Source organism: Rhinolophus ferrumequinum, chromosome 17 (genome assembly GCF_004115265.2).
Source record: "Rhinolophus ferrumequinum isolate MPI-CBG mRhiFer1 chromosome 17, mRhiFer1_v1.p, whole genome shotgun sequence".
NCBI classification, from domain to species: Eukaryota; Metazoa; Chordata; class Mammalia; order Chiroptera; family Rhinolophidae; genus Rhinolophus; species Rhinolophus ferrumequinum.
Window position 1 is genome coordinate 44827104 of NC_046300.1, and position 23626 is coordinate 44850729.

Sequence of the window (23626 nt, forward strand, 5' to 3'; positions counted from 1 at the left end):
TATCACAACTATTTGTGGATATAGTTGCTCACAAAGTAGTAATTTTGGTAATTGTCATCATTGAGTGATATTTTTTTGAACTTCAGATGTTTACTATCCTAGCATGTGATTGTCAGCCTACTACTAAAATATTTGGTATGTCAGCTTTTTCTTATCCTACAGAATAGATGACTAAAAAGGGGGTTTGACGAAGGAGTCATAGTAGCCATTGTCTGGTGGGCATCGTGTGCACTCCATCAGCCCTCCAGTAAACTGTCCTTGAAGAGTTGTGGGGTTTTTTTTAGGCTAGATATACTCAACCACGTTCAAATTAATGCCACAATTATGAGAAGAGATGGGGCAGGGGTGGGGGGAAGTACCTACTACATAATAGAAAAATTGCACTTGTAAGTAATCTTTAATCCACAGGATTTTTATAGCAGATGTTTACATTTTTCCTACCCCACAGTACCCTGTGTACCTGCCATGCTGGAAAAACAACAAGTCTGATGAATTTGCACCATGGTGTCATAGAAACAGTGGAAATCAAAGATTAAAATAGAGCCCGAAGTGCAGGTTTCCTAGGGCAAATTGAAGCATAGGTCAGAGGTAATTATTCAGGTATTTCAGATCTAAATCTGTTTTATGAAAATTAAGCTGACATTTATTGAACACTTACTATGTGATGAACTCTATGCTAAATATTCTATATATTCTATTGATTCACCTTTTTAAACTTTTTTATTTTTCAATTACAGTTGGCATTCAATATTATTTTTTATTAGTTTCAAATGTAGAGCATAGTGATTGGACATTTATATAATTTACTGAGTGATTCCCCCTCATAAGTCTGGCACCATGTAGTTATTACAATATTATTGACTCTGTTTTCTATGCTGTACTTTATATCCCCATGACTTTTTTGTACCTACCAATTTGTACTTGTTAATCCCTTCACCTTTTTCACCAAGCCCCCCAACCCTGCTTCCATTTTGCAATCATCAGTTTGTTCTCTGTATCTGTCAGTCGGTTTCTGGTTTGTTTGTGTGTTTATTTTGTTTTTTTAGATTCCACATATAAATGAAATCATATGGTATTTGTCTTTCTCTGTATGGCTTATTTCATTAAGCATAATGCCCTCTGGGTCCATCCATGTTGTCGCATATAGTAAGATTCCATTCTTTTTTATGGCCGAGTAATATTCCATTGTATATATGTACCACATCTTTTTTATCTGGTTGTCTATTGATGGGCACTTGGATTGCTTCCATATCTTGGCTATTGTAGTTAACACTGCAGTGAACATAGGGATGGATATATCTTTTCGAATTAGTGTTTTGGATTTCTTTGGATAAATACCCAGAATAAGGTAGTTCTATTTTTAATTTTTTGAGGAACCTTCATACTGTTTCCCATAGGCTGCACCAATTTGCAACGCCACCAACAGTGCATGAGGGTTCCCTTTTCTCCACATCCTCGTCAACACTTGTTGTTTGTTGATTTATTGATGATAGCCATTTTGACAGGTGTGAGGTGATATCTCACTGGTTTTAATTTGTATTTCTCTGATGATTAGTGACATTGAGCATCTTTTCATATGTCTATTGGTATGTCCTTTTTGGAGAAATGTCTTTTCAGGTTCTCTGCCCATTTTTTAATTGGATTGTTTGTTTTTCTTGGTTTGAAGTTGTATGAACTCTTTATAAATTTTGGATATTAACCCTTTATCAGATGTATCATTGGCAAATATCTTCTCCCATTCAGTAGGTTGTCTTTTTGTTTTGTTGATGGTTTTCTTTTCTATGCAAAAACTTTTTAGACTGATGTAGTCCCATTTGTTTATTTTTTCTTTTGTTTCCCTTGCCCGAGGTGACATATCAGGAAAAATATTACTAAGAACAGTGTCAGAGAGCGATTACTACCTGTGTTTTCCTCTAGGAGTTTTATAGTTTTGGATCTTACATTTAAATCTTTGACCCATTTTGAGTTTATTCTTGTATGTGGTATAAAAAGAAGTTCTTCTAGTTTCTTTTTTTTTTTTTTTTTTGCATGTATCTCTCCACTTTTGCCAACACCATTTATTGAAGAGACTGTCTTTACCCCATTGTATATTTGTGCCTCCTTTGTCATACATTAATTGACCATATAGATGTGGTTTTATTTCTGGGCTCTCTATTCTGTTCCATTCACCTACGTGTCTGTTTTTGTGCCAGTATTGTGCTGTTTTAATTATTATAGCTTTGTAGTATAGTTTGATAATAGGTAGCGTGATATCTCCAGCTTTGTTCTTTTTTCTCAGAATTTCTGTGGTTATTTGGAGTCTTCCGTGGTTCAATATAAATTTTAGGATTATTCTAGTTCTGTGAAAAATGCCGTTGGTATTTCGATAGGGATTGCATTAAATCTATAGTTTTCTTTGGATAATATGGACATTTTAATAATATTCATTCTTCCTATCCATGAGCATGATATATGCTTCCATTTATTTGTTCTTCCTTAGTTTCTTTCTTCAGTGTCTTATAATTTTCTGAGTCTTTTACCTCCGTTGTTACATTTATTTGTAGGGTTTTTTTTATGCAATTGTAAATGGGATTGCTTTCTTAATTTCTCTTTTTGCTAGTTTGTTATTGGTGTATAAAAATGCAGCTGATTTCTGAATGTTAATTTTTTTATCCTGCTACTTGACTGAATTCGTTTATTGGTACTAATAGTTTTTTGGTGGATTCCTTAGGGTTCTCGCTATATAGTATCATTTCATTTTCAAATAATCCAGCTTTACTTGTTCCTTTCCAATTTAAATGCCTTTTATTTCTTTTTCTTATCTGATTGATGTGGCTAGGACTTCCAATACTATGTTCAATAAAAGTGGTGAAAGTAGACATTCTTGTCTTGTTCCTGATACTACGAAAAAAGCTTTTAGTTTTTCCCCATTGAATATGATGTTATCTGTGGGTTTGTCATATATGGCCTTTATTATGCTGAGGGATGTTCCCTCTGTTCCCACTTTGCTGGGTGTTTTTTATCATAAATGGATGCTGGATTTTGTCTAACATTTTTCCTGCATCTATTGATATGCTCATATGATTTTTATCCTTCATTTTGTTATGTGGTGTATTATGTTGGTTGAGTTGCGGACATTGAACCAACCTTGCATCTCAGGAATAAAGCCCACTTGATCAGTGTATGATCTTTTTAATGTTTTGCTGAATTTGGTTTCCTAATGTTTTGTTGCGGATTTTTGCATTTATGTTTATCAGGGATATTGGCCTATAATTTTTTTTTTTTTTTTTGTAATGTCTTTGTTTGGTTTTGGAATTAGGGTAATGCTGGTCTTACAAAATGAGCTTGGGAGCCTTTTAGTGTTTTGAATTTTTTTGAATAGTTTGAGGAGAATAGGTGTTAATTCTTTTTTTGAATGTTTGGTAATATTCACCTGTGAAGCCTTCCAGTCAAGGATTTTTGTTTGTTGGGAGTTTTTTGATTGGTGATTTGATTTCATTAGTAGTAATTGGTCTGTTCAGATTTTCTTTTTCTTCTTGATTGAGTCTTGGAAGATTGTGTATTTCTAGGAGTGTACCTATTTCTTCCAGAATGTTCAATTTGTTGACATATAATTGTTCGTAGTATTTTTTTACAATTTTGTATTTGTCTGGTGTTTTCTATTTCTCCTCTTTTATATCTGACTTTATTTATGTGGGTTTTCTCCCTTTTTTCTTGATGAGTCTGGTTAAAGGTTTATCATTTTGTTTATCTTTTCAACAAACCACTTCTTGGTTTCATTGATTGTTTTTTTTAGACTTTATTTCATTTGTTTTCTCTCTGACCTTTATTATTTCCTTCCTTCTACTCACTTTGCGCTTTGTTTGCTGTTCTTTTTCTAGTTCCATTAGGTGTAAGGTTAAATTGTTTATTTGAGACTTTTGTGTTTTTTTTTTGAAGTAGGCCTGTGTTGCTGTGAATTTCCCTCTTAGGACTTCTGTCTCTGTGTCCCATAGATTTGTGGTCATTGTGTTTTTATTTTCATTTGTCTCAAAGTCTCTTTTGATTTCTTCCTTGATCTCATTGTTGACCCATTCAGTGTTTAATAGCATGTTATTTAGCCTCCATGTGTTTGTGTGTTTTGCAGTTTTTTCCTTATAATTGATTTCTAGTTTCAAACGATTGTGTTTGTAGAAGACACTTGATATGATTTCACTCTTATTGAGACTTGTTTTGTGGCCTGACATGTGGTATGTCTTGGGAAATGTTCCATGTACTATTGAAAAGAATGAATATTCTGCTGCTTTGGGGTAAAATGCTCTAAAAATATCAATTAAATACGTCTGGTCTAAAGTGTCATTTAAGGCCAGTGTTTCTTTGTTGATTTTCTGTCTGAAAGATATATTCATTGTTGTCAACGGGGTGTTGAAGGACCCTAATATGACTTTATTACTATCGATCTTTCCCTTTATGTCAATCCATATTTGTTTTATATATTTAGGTGTTCCTGTGTTGGGTGCATAAATGTTTATAAGGGTTATGCTGTCGTGTTGGATTGATACCTTTATCATTATGAAGTACCCTTCTTTGTCTCTATTATAGGCTTTTTTTAAAAGACTGTAATAAAGTCTGATATAAGTATTGCTACTCCAGCTTTTTTTGGGTTTCCATTTGCATTAAATATCTTTTTCCATTTCTTTACTTTCACTCTGGGTGTGTCTTTCAATCTGAAGTGGGTCGCTTGCAAACAGCATACGTATGGGTCTTTTTTTCCTTATGCATTCAGCTACCCTATGTCTTTTTATTGGAGAATTTAATCCATTTACATTTAAAATGATTATTGATGAGTACATAGTTATTGGCATTTTATTCATATTTGTGTTCTTTACTTCTTTCCTTCTTAAAGAAATCCCTTTAACATTTCTTATAATACTAGTTTGGTGATGATGAACTCCTTTAGACTTTTTCTTGTCTGGGAAACTCTGTATCTCTCCTTCAATTCTAAATGATAGCCCTGCTGGGTAGCATAATCTTGGTTATAGGGGAGAACTTTGAATATTTTGTACTAATCCCTTCTGACCTGCAAAGTTTCAGTTGAGAAACGAGCTCATGGTTTTATGAGAGCTCCCTTATAGGCAGTTGACTGCTTTTCTCTTGCTACTTTTAAGATTCTCTCTTGTCTTTGACTGTTGGCATTTTAATTATGATGTGTCTTGGTGTGGGCCTCTTTGGGTTCACCTTGTTTGGGACTCTCTGTGCTTCCTGGACTGGTATGTCTATTTCCTTCACCAAGTTAGAGAAGTTTTCTGTCATTATTTCTTTAAATAGGTTTTCAATCTCTTCTTTTGGTATACCTATGATATGAATGTTGTTACATTTGATGTTGTCCCAGAGGCCCCTTAAACTATGCTCATTTTTTTTTATACTGTTCCAAGGGTATTTTCTACTACTGTGTCTTGCAAATCACTGATTTGATCCTCTGCTTCATCTAATTTGTTGTTGATTCCTTCTAGTGTATTCTTCATTTCAGTTATTGTATTCTTCATTTCTGACAATTGTTTTTATGGTTTCTGTGTCCTTTTATATGCTTACTATATCTTTGTTGAAGTTCTCACTAAGTTCCCTGAACATCCTTATAATCAGTGTTTTGAACTCTTGCCTCCATTTTATTTTGTTCTTTTTCTGGAGTTTTCTCCTCTTCTTGAATTTAGGACATGTTTCTTTGCCTACTCATTTTGGCTGTTGCTCTATGTCTGTTTCTGTGTATTAGGTAGATCTGCTACATTTCCCAGTCTTGGCAGAGTGGTCTCACATAGTAGGTGTGTTTTGGGGCCCAGTAGTGCAGTCTCCCTGATCATCTGAGTCAGGTGCTTCAGGAATGTTCCTTGTGTGGCTTGTCTTTGCCCTTCTGTTGTAGTTGAGCCTTGATTGCTTTTGGCACACCAGTGGGTGGGATTGACCCTCAGACTTTCTGGCTGTGAGAATTGGCCATGCTCACAGCATAAGAACAGCTATGTGTGGAGTGACCCCATGGAGCGAGATTTGCTCCAGTGGGCTCTGGTGCCTGCTGAGACCACCCTGTGGGTGTGCTACTTGTGGTTTTAATCAGGTGGTGCTCTGTTGTTGTCTGAAGCTGGTCACCTGGTGTATTAGTTCCGGGGCCTCGTGGGAGGGGCTCCAATGGAGGTCAAGGTCAACTGCTGCCTGTGACCGGCCTGGGGTACCTGGTAGTAGCTACGATCACATTTGTGGTTGGTAGCTCCCTGTGCTGGACCTGCAGGCACTTGAGAGAGGCCACACTGCAAACTGAGGCTGGCCGCCACCAGTAAGGGGGCTAGGGCAGCTCAGCAAAAGGCTCAGGGCATCCCGAGGACTGCTGCCGCCTGGCAGCTGCCCTTAAGACTCAGATACTAAAAGAGCCTCAGGCAGTATGTGAGTTGGGTGAGGCAGGTGTCTGGTTAACTACGGTGGGGTGAGTGGTGTTCACCAGGTTAATACAGATTCAGATTTGGTCATGTTGGGGGGAGGGCTCAACACAAGAAAGATGGTGCCTGCCTGCTGGCTGTGTAGGAGGAGGGCTCAGCACAGGGACAACGGTGGCTGTTCCTCCAGCCCCCGCCCGGAAACCACACAACCCAGTTTCTCCCTCTATGTCGCTGTCACCTCCCAAGCCACTATCCCTCTACCGAAACCCAGGGTGGATGCCTGTGAGCGAGTGAGTCAGTGTGAGGGCCCTTTAAGTGGATGCCTGGTTTTCTAGCAGCCTTCAGTGTCACCCAGACTGACAGAATCCCTGCTGATTTTCACAGCCAGATGTGGGGGCTCCTTTTCCTGGCACTGGTGCTCCACCCTGGGGAGCACCATGTGGGACTGGGACCCCTCACTCCTCAGAGGCAACCGACCTCTGCAGGTGAGGTACCCGCCTGATTCTCAATCACTGTATGTGAGTGTGTGGCCAGCCCATTGTCACATCTCCGCCCCTCCTACCAGTCTCAACATGGCTTCTTCTTTATATCTTAGTTATAGGATCTCTGTTCAGCTAGACTTCAGATGGTTCTCCAGGTTGATAGTTCTGTAATTTAGTAGTAATTTTGACGTGGTCATGGAAGTGATCACAGCATTTACCTACTCTGCCATCGGTGACCGGAACTCCTATTGATTAATCTTAAAGGTATCAATGTGTTATTATTCTTACTTTATAGGTGAGGCTATTGAGATTTGGAAAGATTAAGTAACTTGTCCAAGATTGCACAATAAGTCATTGAAAGAGAACTTAAGCCATAATTTTGTCTGACATTAAAATTTGTGCCTTTTCCTTCTGGGTAATATTATCAGTCATACCTTTGTGAGAGGTATTTGGCATATTGCTTTTCTGCTTTAGTGGTAAACTCTTTACTAGTAGAATGAAATGAGATGTTACAAAAGAAATATGTAAAAATAATGTTTTCCTTTGCCTGATAAGATGTTGTGCCACACTTTTGGTCAGAGGGACAAGACAAATATTTAGGAACACCAAGTAGGCCAAAGACCAACCAACCAACCAAGCAGCCAACAAAAACCAGTTTAGCTTACGCTTCTGAAAGCTTGAGTTGAAAATGAGATTTAAATGGTATGAAATATTAAGTGTGTTTGACCTACTAGTAGACTCTTCCTGAAAAGAAGTTGGGAATTTTATAGAAGTTGTGTGTGTGTGTGTGTGTGTGTGTGTGTGTGTGTGTGTGTGTATTTTTTTTTTTGCCTATGAGCCTTTCTCACATGTGTTTAATCTATATAATAATATCCATTCTAGCCTGGACTGCTGGTGACATCAGAGAGCACAATATGAGCACCCTTCCATAGGGAGCTGTAACTATCATGTACCAGACCTCGGATTCATGCAGCTACTTAAAGTCTGGTCTACCAGAATGTTCCAAACCAAAGTTGAGAAGCTCAAGTTTACTCTGAAAACGTTCCTTGTCCAAGAATTAAATGCTATAGCTGTGTAGGCTTGTGCATACTCAGACCCTAGGTAGTTCAGAGTGAGTAATTTATTTTCAGCTGTGGAGGATTTTTTTAGATCTCTTGAAAGAATATTTAAGGAATTTTTGTTTTTTTAATCTCCAAGGCATATTAAAATGACTACCATGTTTCCCCGAAAATAAGACCTAGCCAGACAATCAGCTCTAATGCGTCTTATGGAGCAAAAATTAATATAAGACCCAGTTTTATTTTACTATAAGACCCTGTATAATATAATATAATAATAGTATAATATAATATAATGTAATGTAATATATATAATATATAATATGATATACTGGGTCTTATTTTAACTTTTGCTCTAAAAGATGCATTACAGTTGATTGTCCGGCTAGGTCTTATTTTCGGGGAAACATGGTAAGACTTCAAAGATATTAATTACTTCTATCCACAGGAAGAGATCGGAGAATGATAATTTTAGTACCATTGACTGTTATGCCCAGTAGTCTAAATCTCTTTAAAATCCTATTTGTGAAACTGTATGTTTAATTTCAGGAATGTGGCTTCTGAGTGTAAGTACAAAACCTTAAAAAGGAATGAACAGGCCAATCTGGTGTTTTGTATTAGTATCTCCATTTCTCTGATGACTGGGATCGGAGCAGCAGATATAGCAGATAATCCTGAAACTTCATTGTAGGTAAACCTCAAATCTCCCAAACTTTGTATCACTCAGTTTATTGATTTGGTTATCATTCAGGTTAGTGACTGAGCTGGAATAGAAGGAAGGGTAAGAAGAATTGAGGCAATCGTGAAACTATGTAGCCTGGTTGGTCAATTGCAGGCAACTTTCGAGATGTGTTTTTTGTCAACCTCCTCTACCATCTGTTTTCACTGAGGTGGCATAGCAAAAACCTCTTAGATTTATGTCATTAATGTACCGCAAATATTTTCCTTTAACAAACCAGTGATTTGTACTGATGATTTGAAAGCCCCCAGGTAAATTGATCACAGATTACTAAGTTAGTTGACAGGCTTGGCGATTCTGCTTACTTAGCTGGAATAGAAGGGATGCTTTGTAACCTTCCTGTTTATAAAAAAAAAAAAAGCACATGCTTGGGGGTATCGGCAAGAAGCTGACTTTACTATTTCTCTAGCTATGTGACACCTACTAGAACCCAGAGCCACATGACCACCCCCTAATCCCAATTCTCCTAACTCATGGGTTCTCAACAGGAGCAATTTTGCCCCCTAGGGGTTAAAAATTGGTTCTTGGGGGCAGGGATGGCTGAAATATCTTATTCTTTTTATGTATTAAGCACAAGTATATATATACAGTACATAAACAGATTTTTGTTATATTTGTGGTATTAAAATTTCATGGAGGAGTATTTAGGAAAAAGTATCTAAAAAGGCTTGTGGGGGTGGGGGCAATAATGAAAAAAACTTGAGAAACACTGCTGTACCTCTATCAAAATAAAGAAGAGTAGATGAGGGATCAGTATAACTTGGAGTTGAGAGAGGAATGAAATGGTTGCATTGAAAGAGCTTCAGTTTTCTTTACAAAGTTGGAGTAATTGTCACCAAAGAAAGGAGTATCAGAGGTTGGGATCAGAAAGGTTTAGACCACTTCTGTGGGGATAGGGGTGGCAGTGGATCGATGCCTCCCTAGCAAATGGCTGTGTGGGTCTGTCTCTTAGGAAAACAATAAAGTCAAGGCCTCCTGCTTTTCCCTCTTCCCTCCTAATAAAAACTACATTAGCTAGCCGTTTAATTGGAAAGCATGTTATAAGCCGATTTACACTAAGGTGACAATGACTGATGATAAATTAATGTCTTATTATTTTCAGCGGAACTTGCATTTGAGCAATGGGCCACCCTCGGTATAAAAGAGTTGTAGGTGCTTAGGTACTCTGACAGGTTAGATCAATGGTTACCAGCCCAGGGACCTGAGGAAATGATTGCAGTGGGTCTGCAGAAGCACGTGCACAGCAAGAATTATCTATAGACATAATAAAGAGTGTCTCACAAATGCATGTACTGCTGTTTTAAAAAAGTGGGCATGTGCCGCTGTAATTAATAGCATAGAAACGAAAAGTATTACTGAATTTATGATGTTCCATTATTCTTATGTATTTTCTCATGCCACAAATACTAAAAGCATTGCTAGGATCCATATCCTGAAGAGCTGAGAACCATTGTGCTAGCTGTATTAGAGGGTCACTATGCTTGAGGTGTGACCAGAATCCCCACACATAGGCCACTACACAGGGGCTCCCGCGTAGAGCCCCTGGATGGTTTCAGGAATTTGGGCAGAAATCCCTTGAGTAAAACATTTGGTACAGAACTGTTATTTATTGACTGTTTTATTGCCTTTGTTCGGACATCATAGGCAAACATTGCTTCACAGTGATTTGTCAGAAGTTGTTGAGAATTATTCACTGGCACTTTAAATCTTCATAATTTTTAAACTCTTTACTAAAGTATCATTAGAAATATGATTGGCACTAACATTTCCAAACCTGTTGTTGCTCACTTGAGAATGATCCCTTTGTTTTAGCCTTCTCTACCCTGGGGAAGTGGCTGCTTTTCCATCCAGTGCCCATGGTATTCTGTGTCTGGGATATCTAAAGAAATTCTTTTTTGATAATGATATACATATCCTTTAAATAAATATTTATTTGGTAGGAATTTATTGGGGTAAGAACAAGATGCTAAAACCTTAAAACAGTTTTTTTGTGTTTTTTTTTTAAAGAAATAATATGTGCCCTCTGAAATTTTATTTACCTTGCACAGATAGGCCAAAACTACAATACACTTTAAGCCAGGTTGTAGTGTAACAAGTTCCATTATTAGCACAGTTCAAATTAATTAAATTTTACTTATTTTGCTTACTGAGGGACTAAAAGCCACTTAGGAACTTAGTATCTCTTGTGAATCTCATTGCTAGAGTGCAGTTTTTAAAACACGATTTGATCTTTGGTTGCCATGGGAAATTGAAAAGGCTCATGACTGTATTCCATTTGAAGCCAGGTTTTGTGTGGATTTATTTAAGCTTTCGTGTTTTTTTTCATTATTATTGCTAATTTATTAAGCTTTTTAAAATACTGTTATTGATATTGATGTATAATAAAGTGCAAATATTTAAAGTACACAATTGGATGAGCTTTGACATACGTATACAGCTATGAAACCATCCCCACAATCAAGATAATGAACCTATCCATCGCTCCCAACATTTCCTTGGGCCACTTTATAATCCCTCCTTGCCCATCCCTTGCTGCTCACGGGTAACCAGTGGTCTGCTGGATTGCTTTCTCTCACTGTAGATTTGCCTTTTCTAGAATTTTATATAAGTGAAACTGTACAATCTTTTTATTGCCCGGCAATATTGATGTCTATCTTTTTAGTTCCAGTTCAGACATCATAAGAGATCTTCTAGAAGAAGAGGAAGCCTGGGAGGCATCACATAAGTGAGTTTTCATAATCCAAAAATAAGCATGTACTTTGACCTGAGAAATTATAATTCTATACAGTTGATTTTTAAACACAAGAATATTTGTGCTTTCTGATTTAAGAATAATTCACACACTTCAAGGTAAACATTTCCAGTTCACTACTTGTTTCCATATATTTCTGCTTAGAAATGGCAATTGCTGTGTAATAACTGATCACTTGTCAGAGTTGTTTTTCTAAAGACAAAGTGTTCCACTGGTTGGTTAATAGTTTGGCCTGAAGCACTGGCTTGAGTCTTTAGAAAATTTCTAATCTTTTTCTAGATGTTTCCAGTCATAAGACATGTTTAGTGTAGAATAAATGCAATTTCACTCCTTCGGTACCACTTGTGAATCAGTCTGGGAAATGAGCATGTTGTGGGGGGAGAACGTATTCCAGGTCCCACTGGTAGGTAGGGAGGAAAGAAACAGTGCCAAAAAAGAATACGTTTCCATTAATCTCTACCTACAGGAGCGATCGGGAGTACGACAGGGCAGTTTGCTCCACTATAATTTCATGATCACATACCTCAAAAGGGCCCTCAAAACTGCCTAGCAGTTTTAATGTTTCTGTGATCATTTCTTTGTCCTGTTCTTCACAAGGATTATTTGAAACCTGAGCTTTTTTCAGTGGCTTCACCTGTAGCTGAAGACCTCTTCTTTTCCCTTACAGGGAAAATAGAAGCCATTATATAGGAATCCTCTTTCCAGACATATAAATCTGTCTGTATTTGAACGTATTTGATCCTCATTTCCTCCTTTTATAATAAAGGGATATCCTGTGTCCTGTCGGATGCTAATTTCTCCTACCATTTTCCTGCTCTTTTGTCAGGAACTTTGCTTTGTTCCTTCTCTCTCGTGTAGGAAACCTCTCCCTCTCAACTGTATCTTTCTCGTTGGGTTTTTAGTATGCTCAAATCTTTCCCATCTTAAAATCAACCAACCAAGCCACCAACAGACAAAAAAAAACCTCTCTCAATCTTACACAGTCTCACCCTGCAGCTACTATTGTGCAGGATAGGATCATCAATCCTTTCTTAATTGATGATCTCTACTTGCAATTTCCATTTCCGCATCTCCCACTTACATGCTCTGCAGCATATTTAGCCAGTCCCATCATTCTGAAATAGCTTTTACTCAAGTCATTAAAGACCTCTATGTTGCTAAATCCAAAGGACATTTTTTTAGAACTCATCTGCTTCGAGTTCCTAGCCATATTTGTTACTATTGACTTCTTCACCTTTCTTAAAAGCCTCTCTTCTTTGGCTTATGAGACACAGTACCCTGGTTTTCCTCTTGCTCAACCAGGTCATTAATTGTTGATGTTGGTCAGGATTAAATTTATCTCATAATAAATTCATCTCTGCGCTCCAGATGCATATATCAGCTACCTATTTGATGTCCCTTCTTAGATATTAAGACACCTCAAAATTAATTTGTCTAAAGCTGAACACTTGACCTTATCTACTCTCTACCATCCCCCCAAAATGTTTTTAAAACAAAATAAAAATATGATCCTTTTCTGGTGTTCCTTTTCAGCCCATTTCTTAAGCCACAAATAACTGTCATTTTTGACATCTTGTTCTCGATTGCCTGAATATCTAGTCTATGACCAGTCTTATAGATTTTATTTCTTAAATATCTCTGGAATTCATCAGTTTATTTCTACCCCTCTCATTACCTTAATTCATTCTACCATTGTGTCTTGATTGAGCAATAGATTATGTCTTAATTTGTCTATCCTCATTTCCTCTGACTTCTTTACAACCTGATCTACATACTGCAGCTAGAGTGACCTTTTCAAAATGAATAAATGGTCACTGTTACTCATCTCTCCATTTTAAAAATTGTCAGTGGCTTTTTATACCTTTTAGGGTTGAGAAGGGACTCTTTACATTCCTAAAATGACTTCATGATCTGGTCTTCTCCAGACTCATGTCTTATCACACACCTATGCATTCTCTCTGCTCCATTGCTACAAACTTCTTAGGTCCTGCCTTCATGCCAAGCTCCCTCCCACCAAAGGACCTTTGAACAGGCTTGTCCTTGTACCCAGAGTGGTCTTCTCATCTTTGTTCCCTAGTTTACCCCTACTCACCTTCAGATCTAAACTCCAGGCCTGCTTCTCATGGAAGTCTTCTCTGGCCCTGCCTTCTGGACCACGTCCTTTTATAGGCTCTTACAGTACTGTGTGCTCTTTCCAGCACATCCATATGACTATTTGTCCATCTCCCCTACTGGTCTATGGGTTCAATACTGTAACCCACCTCAACACAATCCCACCTCACAGTAAATACTTTGCGTATGTGATCTCATTTAAATAGCAAAACAACACTCTGAGGTACTGTTATTCTTGTTTTATAATGAGGAAACTGAAGCTGAAAGGGATAAATCTCCAGCCCAACGTCACTTAGCAATAATTGATGAGAGATGGAGCTGAGATTCTAGCCTAATATATCAAGTCAGCACTTTGAGCTATACTATCTTTCCAAAGGAGAAGTTTACTGTGCTATTGACATTTTGTAGTTTCATAGCTGAATTGCTGGGAGAATGGAAAAGTGTGGTGTATCCAGGGAATGCATTATGAGTAGGTATATCAGGCTAAATGGTGGCTCAAGCTAATGTTTTATGAAAGTTTGAGATTTTGGCTGCATTACTCTCACCTAAGCGTTATTGAGCTTTGAATTCTGGGAGAGGAGGTTACTCCTTAGCTAACTATGTCCTCTTGTAACAGGAATCACCTTGTCCATGCTGAATTAAAACCCTGACACCAATGGCCATGAAAAGCTGTGGTCCAGAATTCCTGAGCCCAAGCCATTCTTGATAATTATGGCCTCTTAAAGTCATTGTTATAAGAAAACACTTAGAAAACAAACCCCATCATTTGATCCTCAGAGATAATGAATGTTAAAGCTGGAAGGATGTAAGAGGTCATCTAGTCCAATCCCTTCATTTTTGTAGAAAAGAAAGCTGAGCTCAGAGAGGTAAATTGAGTAGGTCAAGGTCCTCAGCTAGTTAGTGAGCTCACTGCCAGGATCAGAACACAGGCCTCTTGATTTCAGCAGAGTGCCCAACAGTTAAAACAAGCTTCTGCGATACTGTTATTTTAGACTCGGAATCAGGAAAAGCCTCCATAGCTTTACTTTTCAACAAAATGTGGTAGTTTTACAAATACCTGTCTTATGCTTATAGGCATATTTTATAGTACCACAGTGGCATATTTGAGATGTTAGTCCTAGAACGTACTATTTCAGTTTCAACACATTCTCCTAATTCCATAAATGTTTGAGAGGTTCTGTTAGCAAAACAGTGCTCCATATAAAGCAGTAATTTCATAAGTAGAAAAAAAAAAAAAAAAAAAAACTTATTTTCTACAGACTGCTCTTATGTTCTTATGTCCGTAATATTGGTTCATCGTGTTGGGACGGTTTTTTCCTGCGAGCACAGCCTTGGGAGCTTTCCGTCCCCCTTCCTCCTCCAATACCTTTTCGGAGCAGTTTTCCTACAAGCACAACAGTTAGAGGCTTTCCCGTCAAAACAGTGTTGAACGATCACAGCTGTTAGGGACGGACCTCCCCGGCACCGGCCAGATTTAACCAATCCCTAGCGCCGCAATAGCAATGGCGCGAATCCCCCCAACCCGGAGGCCTAACCCTATAAAACAAAGCGCCTGACCCCAGTAAGTGCTCAGTCTTTGGGAATAATCCCGCTGAGCCCACCGGCCGTAATAAAGCTGTGTTCTCCCTGGTCTCTGCGTGCCGCTTGAGTCTCTCGGTCTCCGCCGTTTTTCTGCAACATTTGGTTCCCTGACCGGGAAACCCAACCGCGCTGGCCCCTTGCGTCACTGGTGTGGGGTGAGAGGCGGGCTGCGGAGCGACGGGGAATCCGAGAAGGGTGTAGGCGCGCCCCGCTGATTTGGTGGACCCGAACCGTGCCTTCCCCGGGTGACCGCGGCCCGTGCTTCCCCAGCTGGACCCACTCAGAGGGACCGGGGACAACCAGCCGGATCCTCCCGCCGGACCAGGTAAGCCCCGGGGCCATTGTCCGAGTCAGTCCTGTCCCATGTGACAGAAGGGGAGCCTGATCACCTCCCGGTAGGTTCTTATAACCTACCCAGGCAGGGACACCCATGGGAGGGTGTCAACCCGGTGTAATTGCATGAGTGACTGAGTGTGTACCTGAATGTTTGCTTCCATGGCCTTAGCTATGGAAACCTGAGTATGCTTCACCCTGATGCTCGCGGAGCGTCATTTGGCATAACGGTGATTCACTCCATGGAGTGGCCTGGTCTGGAAATTATTCTGTACAGCTTAGCCGAGACGCTCCTAAGTTCCTGCGAGGGACGCGAGCAGGGCAGCACCTGAGGAAATCCCCCTCCCCACCGTCTGCGACATCGTATCTGCGACTATGGGAGGGAAGCAGAGTAAGCCTACAGTCCTAGACTGCATGTTAAAGAATTTTAAAAAGGGTTTTGGCGGAGATTATGGAGTCCGCATGACCCCAGGAAAATTAAGAACCCTCTGTGAATTAGAATGGCCCACTTTTAACGTCAGTTGACAGCAGAAGGAACCATAGACCTGGCCGTTGTCCGACACACCTATATTGTGGTGACCGGCGATCCTGGTCACCCGGATCAGTTTCCATACATCGACTCCTGGTTAGAAGTTGCCAGGACCCTTCCACCTGGGGTACGGTTCTGCTCTAGTAAAAAGGAACAGTGTAGGATTCTCGTAACCCAGGCTCCGAAAAGAACTCCTAACGCCCCTCCGACAAAGCCCATTCACCAAGGGGACACAAGAAAACTCCACTGAATGTTTGAGGACAGGCGTCTGAGTGCCAGAAAAACATTCCGGGGAAGCCGTGATCCACTGTGTTTGGGAAGCGTGGAACAGGGGCGTCCTCCCCGGGACGCAGGCACAGGTGGCGCAAGCTGGGAGCACAGGGCTCCCAGGGCGTGCACCCGGGGCAATACTGTCCCTTTCTTTTGCCTTTTCAACACCAAGAGCATCTCTGCGTTGGAAGCTCAGCAGGCATCAGGGTGGAGGGAGAAACCGGAGAGCCTTGAGGCGGCGATAGGGGCGCTGCGCCCCGGCGCTCTGGGGTCCCTGCTCCCTGCTCGGCTGCCTCTGAAGAAGCCCACAGGCTCCCCGCTGCCGCCGCACCCCATGCGCTCCCGCGCTGTGAACCTAGGCGAAACCGCGCGGCCCTACTGCTGCCACTGGCAGGCTCGTCCCCACCTTGGCTTGGGGACCCAGGAGCACCTCCGGCGGCCACTCCAGCTGCCCCCGCACTCCGCGAGCGCGACCTGGGCCTTGCCTGGTCCCCAAACTACAGTGAAACCAATTTTGTTTGGGTAATGCAAGAGAGAAAAGGAAATAGGGAGAGACACAGGAAAAAGGCTTCATAAAACTCAGAGACTTTTTCGGAAGAGCCCCGGCTTTAGGCCTACCCGATACGGAAAAACCTTTCTGCCTGTTTATCCATAAAAAAGACAAAACTGCATTGGGGCTCCTAACTCAAACAGTGGGGCCATGGATGAGACCTATCACTCACCTGTCCAAAAGACTGGACCCGGTCGCTTCTGGGTGGCCCCCATACCTGCGGGCCTTAGCCGCTACAGTACTCCTCATCAGGGAAGCTGACAAGCTCACCCTCGGGCAACACCGCACAGTCAAGTTTCCCCATTCTCTAATTACGCTCATAAACTGTCAGGGTCCGTAATGGCTCTCCAACGCCAGGCTCACCCCATACCAGGGACTCCTTCTGGAAAATCCTCGCATAAGCCTCCAGACTGTTCAAGCTTTAAACCCAGCGACCTTCCTCCCCACAGCTGAAGGTGAGCCAGAACACAGCTGCCTAAAAGTCATCACTGAGGTTCATGCCACACGGCCGGACCTACAGGACTCCCCTTCTGCAGGACGCAGAGGTTACACTCTATACTGACGGCAGCAGTTTCCTACAGGGTGGGCTGCGTAGAGCTGGCTACGCTGTGACTACAGCCTCGGAGGTTCTGGAGGCAAAGGCACTCCCTGCCGGGTAGTCAGCCCAACGGGCCAAACTCTGGGCTCTCATATGGGCATTGCAGCTTTCAAGAGACAAAAGGCCAATATTTACACAGACTCCAAGTACACTTTTGCCACCGTGCGCATACATGGGGCCATCTACAAAGAACGTAGCCTCCTCACGTCTGAAGGGAAGACAATCAAAAAAAAGGCGAAATCCTACAGCTATTGGAAGCTGTTTGGGCAACCCAGCGTTTAGCTATCATCCACTGCCGAGGGCACCAGAAATGGAACAATAAGCCGGCTGCTGGCAACCGCACACAGACGCAGCCATCAGTGCTTCCACCACCCCAGCCTCGCCAAGCCCTACCTATACCGCAGCAGAAGACAGCTGGGCACAGAATGAGGAAGCCACCCGGCATCCTCAGGGTTGGTGGATACCGTGTGATGGCCGCTTGTTTATCTCGGCCGTCCCTGCTCCCCGCATCATTTCAGAACATCACTCTACTTCCCACCTAGGGAAGACTGGACTTAAAAAGCTGCTAGCCAAAAACTTTTATATAGCCAGACTCACAGCCTTATGCCGCTCCATCACGGAGCGCGGTGCTACCTGTGCTGAGCACAATCCCAAGACCGGACCGACCCCACCACCTGGGGTCCGACGAACGGGATCTGCCCCTTTTAAGGATCTCGAGGTAGACTTCACAGAAATGACCCCTCACCGAGGGACAAAATACCTTCTTGTCTTAGTCTGTACCTTCTCGGGGTAGAAGCCTTTCCCACCCGAACTGAAAAGCCAGAGAAGTCACCAAAGTTCCCCTCTGCGAAATCATCCCACGGTATGGGCTTCCCCTCACCATTCACAGCGACAATGGGCCAGCCTTGTCTCAGATGTACTACGGACTCTGGCCTCGGCCCTCAATGTCTCCTGGAAGCTTCACACGGTGTACCGACCTCAGAGTTCAGGGAAAGTAGAGTGCATGAACCGTACCCTCAAAGAAACATTGTCTAAGCTATGCCAAGAAACCTCCCTGGGATGGACGGATCTACTCCCCTTAGCCGTCCTCCGCTTCCCGGTGTACTCCTCTAAAGGATGGTTTCTCCCCGTTTGAAATTCTCTATGGCCGGCCTCCCCCGTTGCTATCATCCATACCATGCAGCCTCAGAGTAGTAGGTGACTCCCAGGTCAGCTTTTTGCCCTAGGAAAGATCCTTACAGGTCTACACTCACATCTGCTAGAAAAGAAAACTCCTGTCTCATTAGGGACACCCGTCCATCCCCACCTTCCAGGTGACAGGGTCTGGGTCAAAGATTAAAAGCGTGAGCCCCTCTGCCCAATACGGATGGGCCCACACACAGTAATCCTTGTCACCCCCCCTGCCCTTAAGGTCTTTGATATCACACCGTGGATCCACCATTCTCGCGTCAAGCGAGCGGAACCAGACCAGCCTGCCTGGACTCCACACCCGGTACCAGACGAACCATTGAAGATTATGTTTAAGAAGACCACCTGAATAACAGTTCTCATTTGTACCCCCCTTACCCATTATCATCCTCTGCCTGCTGACCCTTCTGGCCTCTTTTCTTATCTCTGCGACCCCATCTGATTGGACCCCCACCCAGAGGGTCTCCTCCTGTTCGGATTTCTGCTATGGGTTTCTCCTCTGCTCATGCTCACCTGCCTGCGGCCCTCTGGCTCTTAAGTCTCCTTTGCCTTTCCCCCTTAAGTCTCTTCTTGAAATGTCCCTGCTTCCGGGGGTCCGGAACAAGAGCCTCAGACCTCCCAGTCCCCCTGCAATCTCTTCCCCCGAGCATCTGTCTGCTGGACCTACTTAGCCCAAGTTGGGTCCTCCGATGGTGGTGGAGTCCAGGACACTGCCCTCCGCGATATTGCGGCAACCCGGATTGCTGCGATAGCTCAGGCTACTCCGCCCCAGCCCTGCTACCGTGGCCTCAACCTAACTTCCCTCCACAGGGCCACACTCCCAGATACCCAGGACCTTACCCGGCAGCTCAGCACCTCCATTATCTCCGGCCCAATCGGCGTCCCCTACCTCCTGCCTCAAACTTAACCTGTTATCTGCTCCCAGGCCATGCACACGTCCCTGACCCCCGCTGCTTTACCTTCACTAAGCCACTACCCTACTGTGCCCCTCCCGGTATTTTCCTCTCCTGCGAAGGTGGCTTACTTTTTAGATGCCGAGGTGCCAATGACACTGACACTGGCTGCATCCTCACCTTTATATTCCCGTCCGCCTCCCTGTACACGGACTCGCAGTTCCAGTCTCGGATTTCCCTTCTCATCGTGCCTGTCGGGCGGCTGTCATCCCTTTCCTCATAAGTGCTGGCATCTTTACTAGGGTCGCCGCTGGTGCCTCTGGTCTTGGGACTTCCATCGACTTTTACTACAAACTTTCTCAAGAACTCAATGATGACATGGAGCGGGTTGCAAACTCACTCACATCACTCCAGACCCAACTCTCCAGCCTGGCAGCGGTCGCCCTCCAGAACCGGCGAGTCCTAGACCTGCTCATGGCCAAAAAGGGTGGGACCTGTCTCTTCCTCCAAGAAGAATGTTGCTACTACATGAACCAGTCTGGGATCGTCGCCACCAAGGTCCGTGAGCTCCGGGATCGCATACAGCACCACCGTGAGGAGCTCGCCTACTGGGGATTTGGCTCTCAGTCCTGGACTCCCTTTGGCGGGTCCCTTACTCTCCATTTTCCTCCTTGCTACCATCGGCCCATGCATCTTCAATGCCCTTGTCCGCTTCATCGAAAATACCGTCTCTCGTCTGACCACCGCCCGCATCCTTGCCGTATGGGGCTATCGCCTTCTCAGTTTAAATGATGATCTTCAGGGTTCCCCTTCCGATCCTCAACAGGGGGGACATGTTGAGACAGTTTTTTCCTGCGAGCACAGCCTTGGGAGCTTTCTGTCCCCCTCCCCGCTCCGATATCTTGTCGGAGCAGTTTTCCTACAAGCACAGCAGTTAGAGGCTTTCCCATCAAAACAGTGTTGAGCGATCACAGCTGTTAGGGACGGACCTCCCCGGCACCCCGGCCAGATTTAACCAATCCCTAGCGCCGCAATAGCAATGGCGCGAATCCCCCCAACCCGGAGGCCTAACCCTATAACACAAAGCGCCCGACCCCAGTAAGTGCTCAGTCTTTGGGAACAATCCCACTGAGCCCGCTGGCGTAATAAAGCTGTGTTCTCCCTGGTCTCTGCGTGCCGCTTGAATCTCTCGGTCTCCGCTGTTTTTCCGCAACAATCGTACCATTTTGAGCTACAAGCTATATTTACATTCAACAGAATGAAAACTAAGGGAATTGGTCTTGGTCTGTCTTTTCCTGTTTCCAGATTGCAGTTTCCGTATACATAAAATGTGGGGAAAATATGTCAGCCTCAGAGAGTCTAGTCCCTTCTCTCCAGACCTGATCCTCTCCCACTGTCCCCTCTTTCAGTGATGAACGGGAGGATCACAGTCTGCCCCACTGTTCAAGCCAGAAACTTAGGGATTATTTCCAATTTGTCACTCGCTCTTACTTCTCCTGTGCAGTAGATTGCAAGTCTGATAGGTAAGTGGCTCTCAGACTTCAACGTTCCTCAGAATCAGCTGGAGGACATGATAAAACCATCAGTGGGATCAGTGGGCTCTGCACAGTTCTGAGGTTTGGATTCAGTAGATCAGAGTGGGACCTAATAGTTGGCATTTTCCCCATGCTCCCAGGTGTTGCCGATGCTGCTCGGCGTCCCCGCGTGGCGTAGCACTACGCAGGCTTCCTCTATAATGCCCGTCAGTCCTTGTATGCCACAGCCCGCTGCCGGCCCTTTGCTCCTCCCCAGGTTTTCACAACGACCGTCCGTCTCTTTGCCTCTAGTCATCACTCTAGTCATCACTGGTTTACTCTGCCAGTGAAATCTGGAGCACACTGTGTTCCCTATGTCCTACTTCAAAGTTCTTCAGGGCTCCCCCAGCGTCCCAGCAGACCATTGTGGCCCCGCCAACCTGATGGCTCATGGAATTTCATTTGTTTCTTTCCCCTCCCCACCCACCCCTGTTTCAGCCAAGCTGAACTACTCACAGTCGCCTCAGAGAGTCACGCGGCCTTGTCTCTGTGCCTCTGCTCCTGCTGCTGCTTCTGTCCAGATTGCCCTGTCCCCTTTCTTCATCTGGATAGGACTTGTCATTCCTTCTTCACAGCTCCATTCAGAAGGCCCTGACTCTGCTCCTGCAGTGCTCTTCACTTGGTACCCGACTCCATTTCCAGAGTATGTTCATTGGACCTTGACTCCTGGCACATAGCACAGTGCATGGGTAGCCCACAGTGGGCACTCAGCAAGCATCTGAGGGAAGGAATGTGTTAGTCAATGTTTATGGCATCTGAATGTGCTCACTAGTAGTTCTTGGCACTGGTGACACAGGTTGCATGGCTCTAAGAGCCTGTGAATGGATAAGGATTGTCACTGACAAATCTCTTTAACTCTTATCTCATAGTGTCTTAAAAAGAAAATTTTAGGGAATAGCTATATCTAATATTTTTTACCAGAAAAGGAAGAATTGCTTTCTCTATTGATAATCTGCATTTCGTCTTCACCCCATGAGAAGTCATTGCATTCTCTTTTGAGTCTGTCATATTTGCTAATGGAGGACTATTAATAATTTGGCTACTTTGGGGACGTAACTTTATTGAAGTTTAATATATACACATTAAAGTGGACAAATCTTAGGTATACTGCTTGGTGAAGTTTTACAACTGAATACACCTGGGGTTAGGGTTCCTTTGCTGTGGCCCCTGTGAACCATTCCTCCCAGTAGTGTGAGGCCACACTGATTCTGGGCTTGGCCATGTGAGGAGAAGCTTGATGAGCGTGTGCTCAGTGGGCCTTGTCCTTTTGGAACACTCACTCTTGCGATGGTCCTCTTGGAACCAGCCCCTCTGCCATGAGAAGCCCAATCCAGGCATGGGAAGAGGCCAACTGGAGGAGAACCAAGGGGCTCAGCCCTCCCTCCTGTCACTGAGCTCCCGGCCAGGAGCCAGCACCAGACTTCAGTCACGTGAGGGAGCCTTCTTGAAAGTGGATCCTCCACACCCAGTTAAGCGGCCTCTTTCAAGCCCTGCTGCCCAGATCTTGAATCATGACCAAATAAATGATTGTATTGTTTTATGCCTCTTAAGTTTGAGAATGGTTTGTCACGTAGCAATAGATAACCAAAACAGAAAGCAAACACAAACATTTTCTATTTAGTTTAATTGCTCTGTAACAAATCACCCTACATCTTAGGAGCTTATTTGCTTATGATTCTTCCGTCTGAGCTGGCCTCAGACTGCGGTGGTCATTTACGTGGCATGCAGACAGCTGGCAGGGTAGCTGAGGGCTATGTTCAGCTGAGCTGTGTGGACTTCTCTCTTTTTCCATGTAATCAGGGAGCCTCTTCTTCTCCATGTGGCTTCTCTACATGGTCTCTCCGTGAGATCTTTCCAACAGGATAATGTGACATCTTATATGAAGGTTCAAAGCGCCAGTGCCAGTTACCAGTTTGTCACCTCTCAGCTCCAAATTCACACTTTTTGCCTTCTCTGTGAAAATTGAATTAAAATATCATTCTTTTGCCAGCTTGCTTGATGTTAAGTTTTATCATTAGAGGGCACTGGATAAATATTGCAAGAGGAAGGGGTTTTGTATCTTTGTTGCAGTTAGATCACCGGCCAGGCTCCTGCAGAGGTATAGCTTCCCCAGTGTCTGGTCCTACAATGCACACTGGCCACCAGCTCATTTTTCTACCGATAGCATTAGTTCTAAGCCACAGTTGTGCTGTCTTCAGCCAGGTGTCTAGGTCTGTCTGGGACAGAATTGTCAATGTTGAATGCATGCCCCAACACACACACAGAGTCCCTTGGCAAAAACTGGTTTTGCAAGGGGTCTTGAGTTATGTTGGTTCCAGATGATTAAGGAAACTTATGTCCAGTCATTCACTGATCACTAAGCTAAACAAGCAGACGCTTCACTAGCAACACACAACAAAGAATGCATATTTACAGAATTAATTGAGAAAGTCTCTAACAACAACATCAACAAACCCTGGAGAAGTAGGAGAATCTAATTTGCAGAGTTACCACTATATATTCTTACAGATGTCCAGTTTTCAACAAAAATTATGAGACTTACAAAGAAACAAGATCCTATGTCACATATATAGGGAGAAAAAAA

At 43.1% G+C, this 23626-nt stretch overlaps 1 protein-coding gene across 5 annotated transcripts in view; it reads left to right on the plus strand.

Annotated features, from left to right (window-relative positions):
• The window catches only part of RAD18 (RAD18 E3 ubiquitin protein ligase), a 107472-nt gene that overhangs the window by 77292 nt on the left and 6554 nt on the right, over nt 1-23626 (plus strand). For 2 of the 5 annotated variants that reach the window (XR_004425487.1, XM_033133254.1), the window contains one exon: nt 11325-11387. The exons of 1 other annotated variant lie outside the window; for it this stretch is intronic. Coding sequence is in view for 3 of the 4 variants with exons in the window: in XM_033133254.1 (XP_032989145.1) it covers nt 11325-11387 (63 nt within the window). In the remaining variant the exon portion in view is untranslated. Of the gene's footprint in view, nt 1-11324; nt 11388-15377; nt 15433-18798; nt 18950-23626 lie in introns of those variants that run through there. 2 more of the 5 variants (XM_033133253.1, XM_033133255.1) reach the window with 2 other exon arrangements.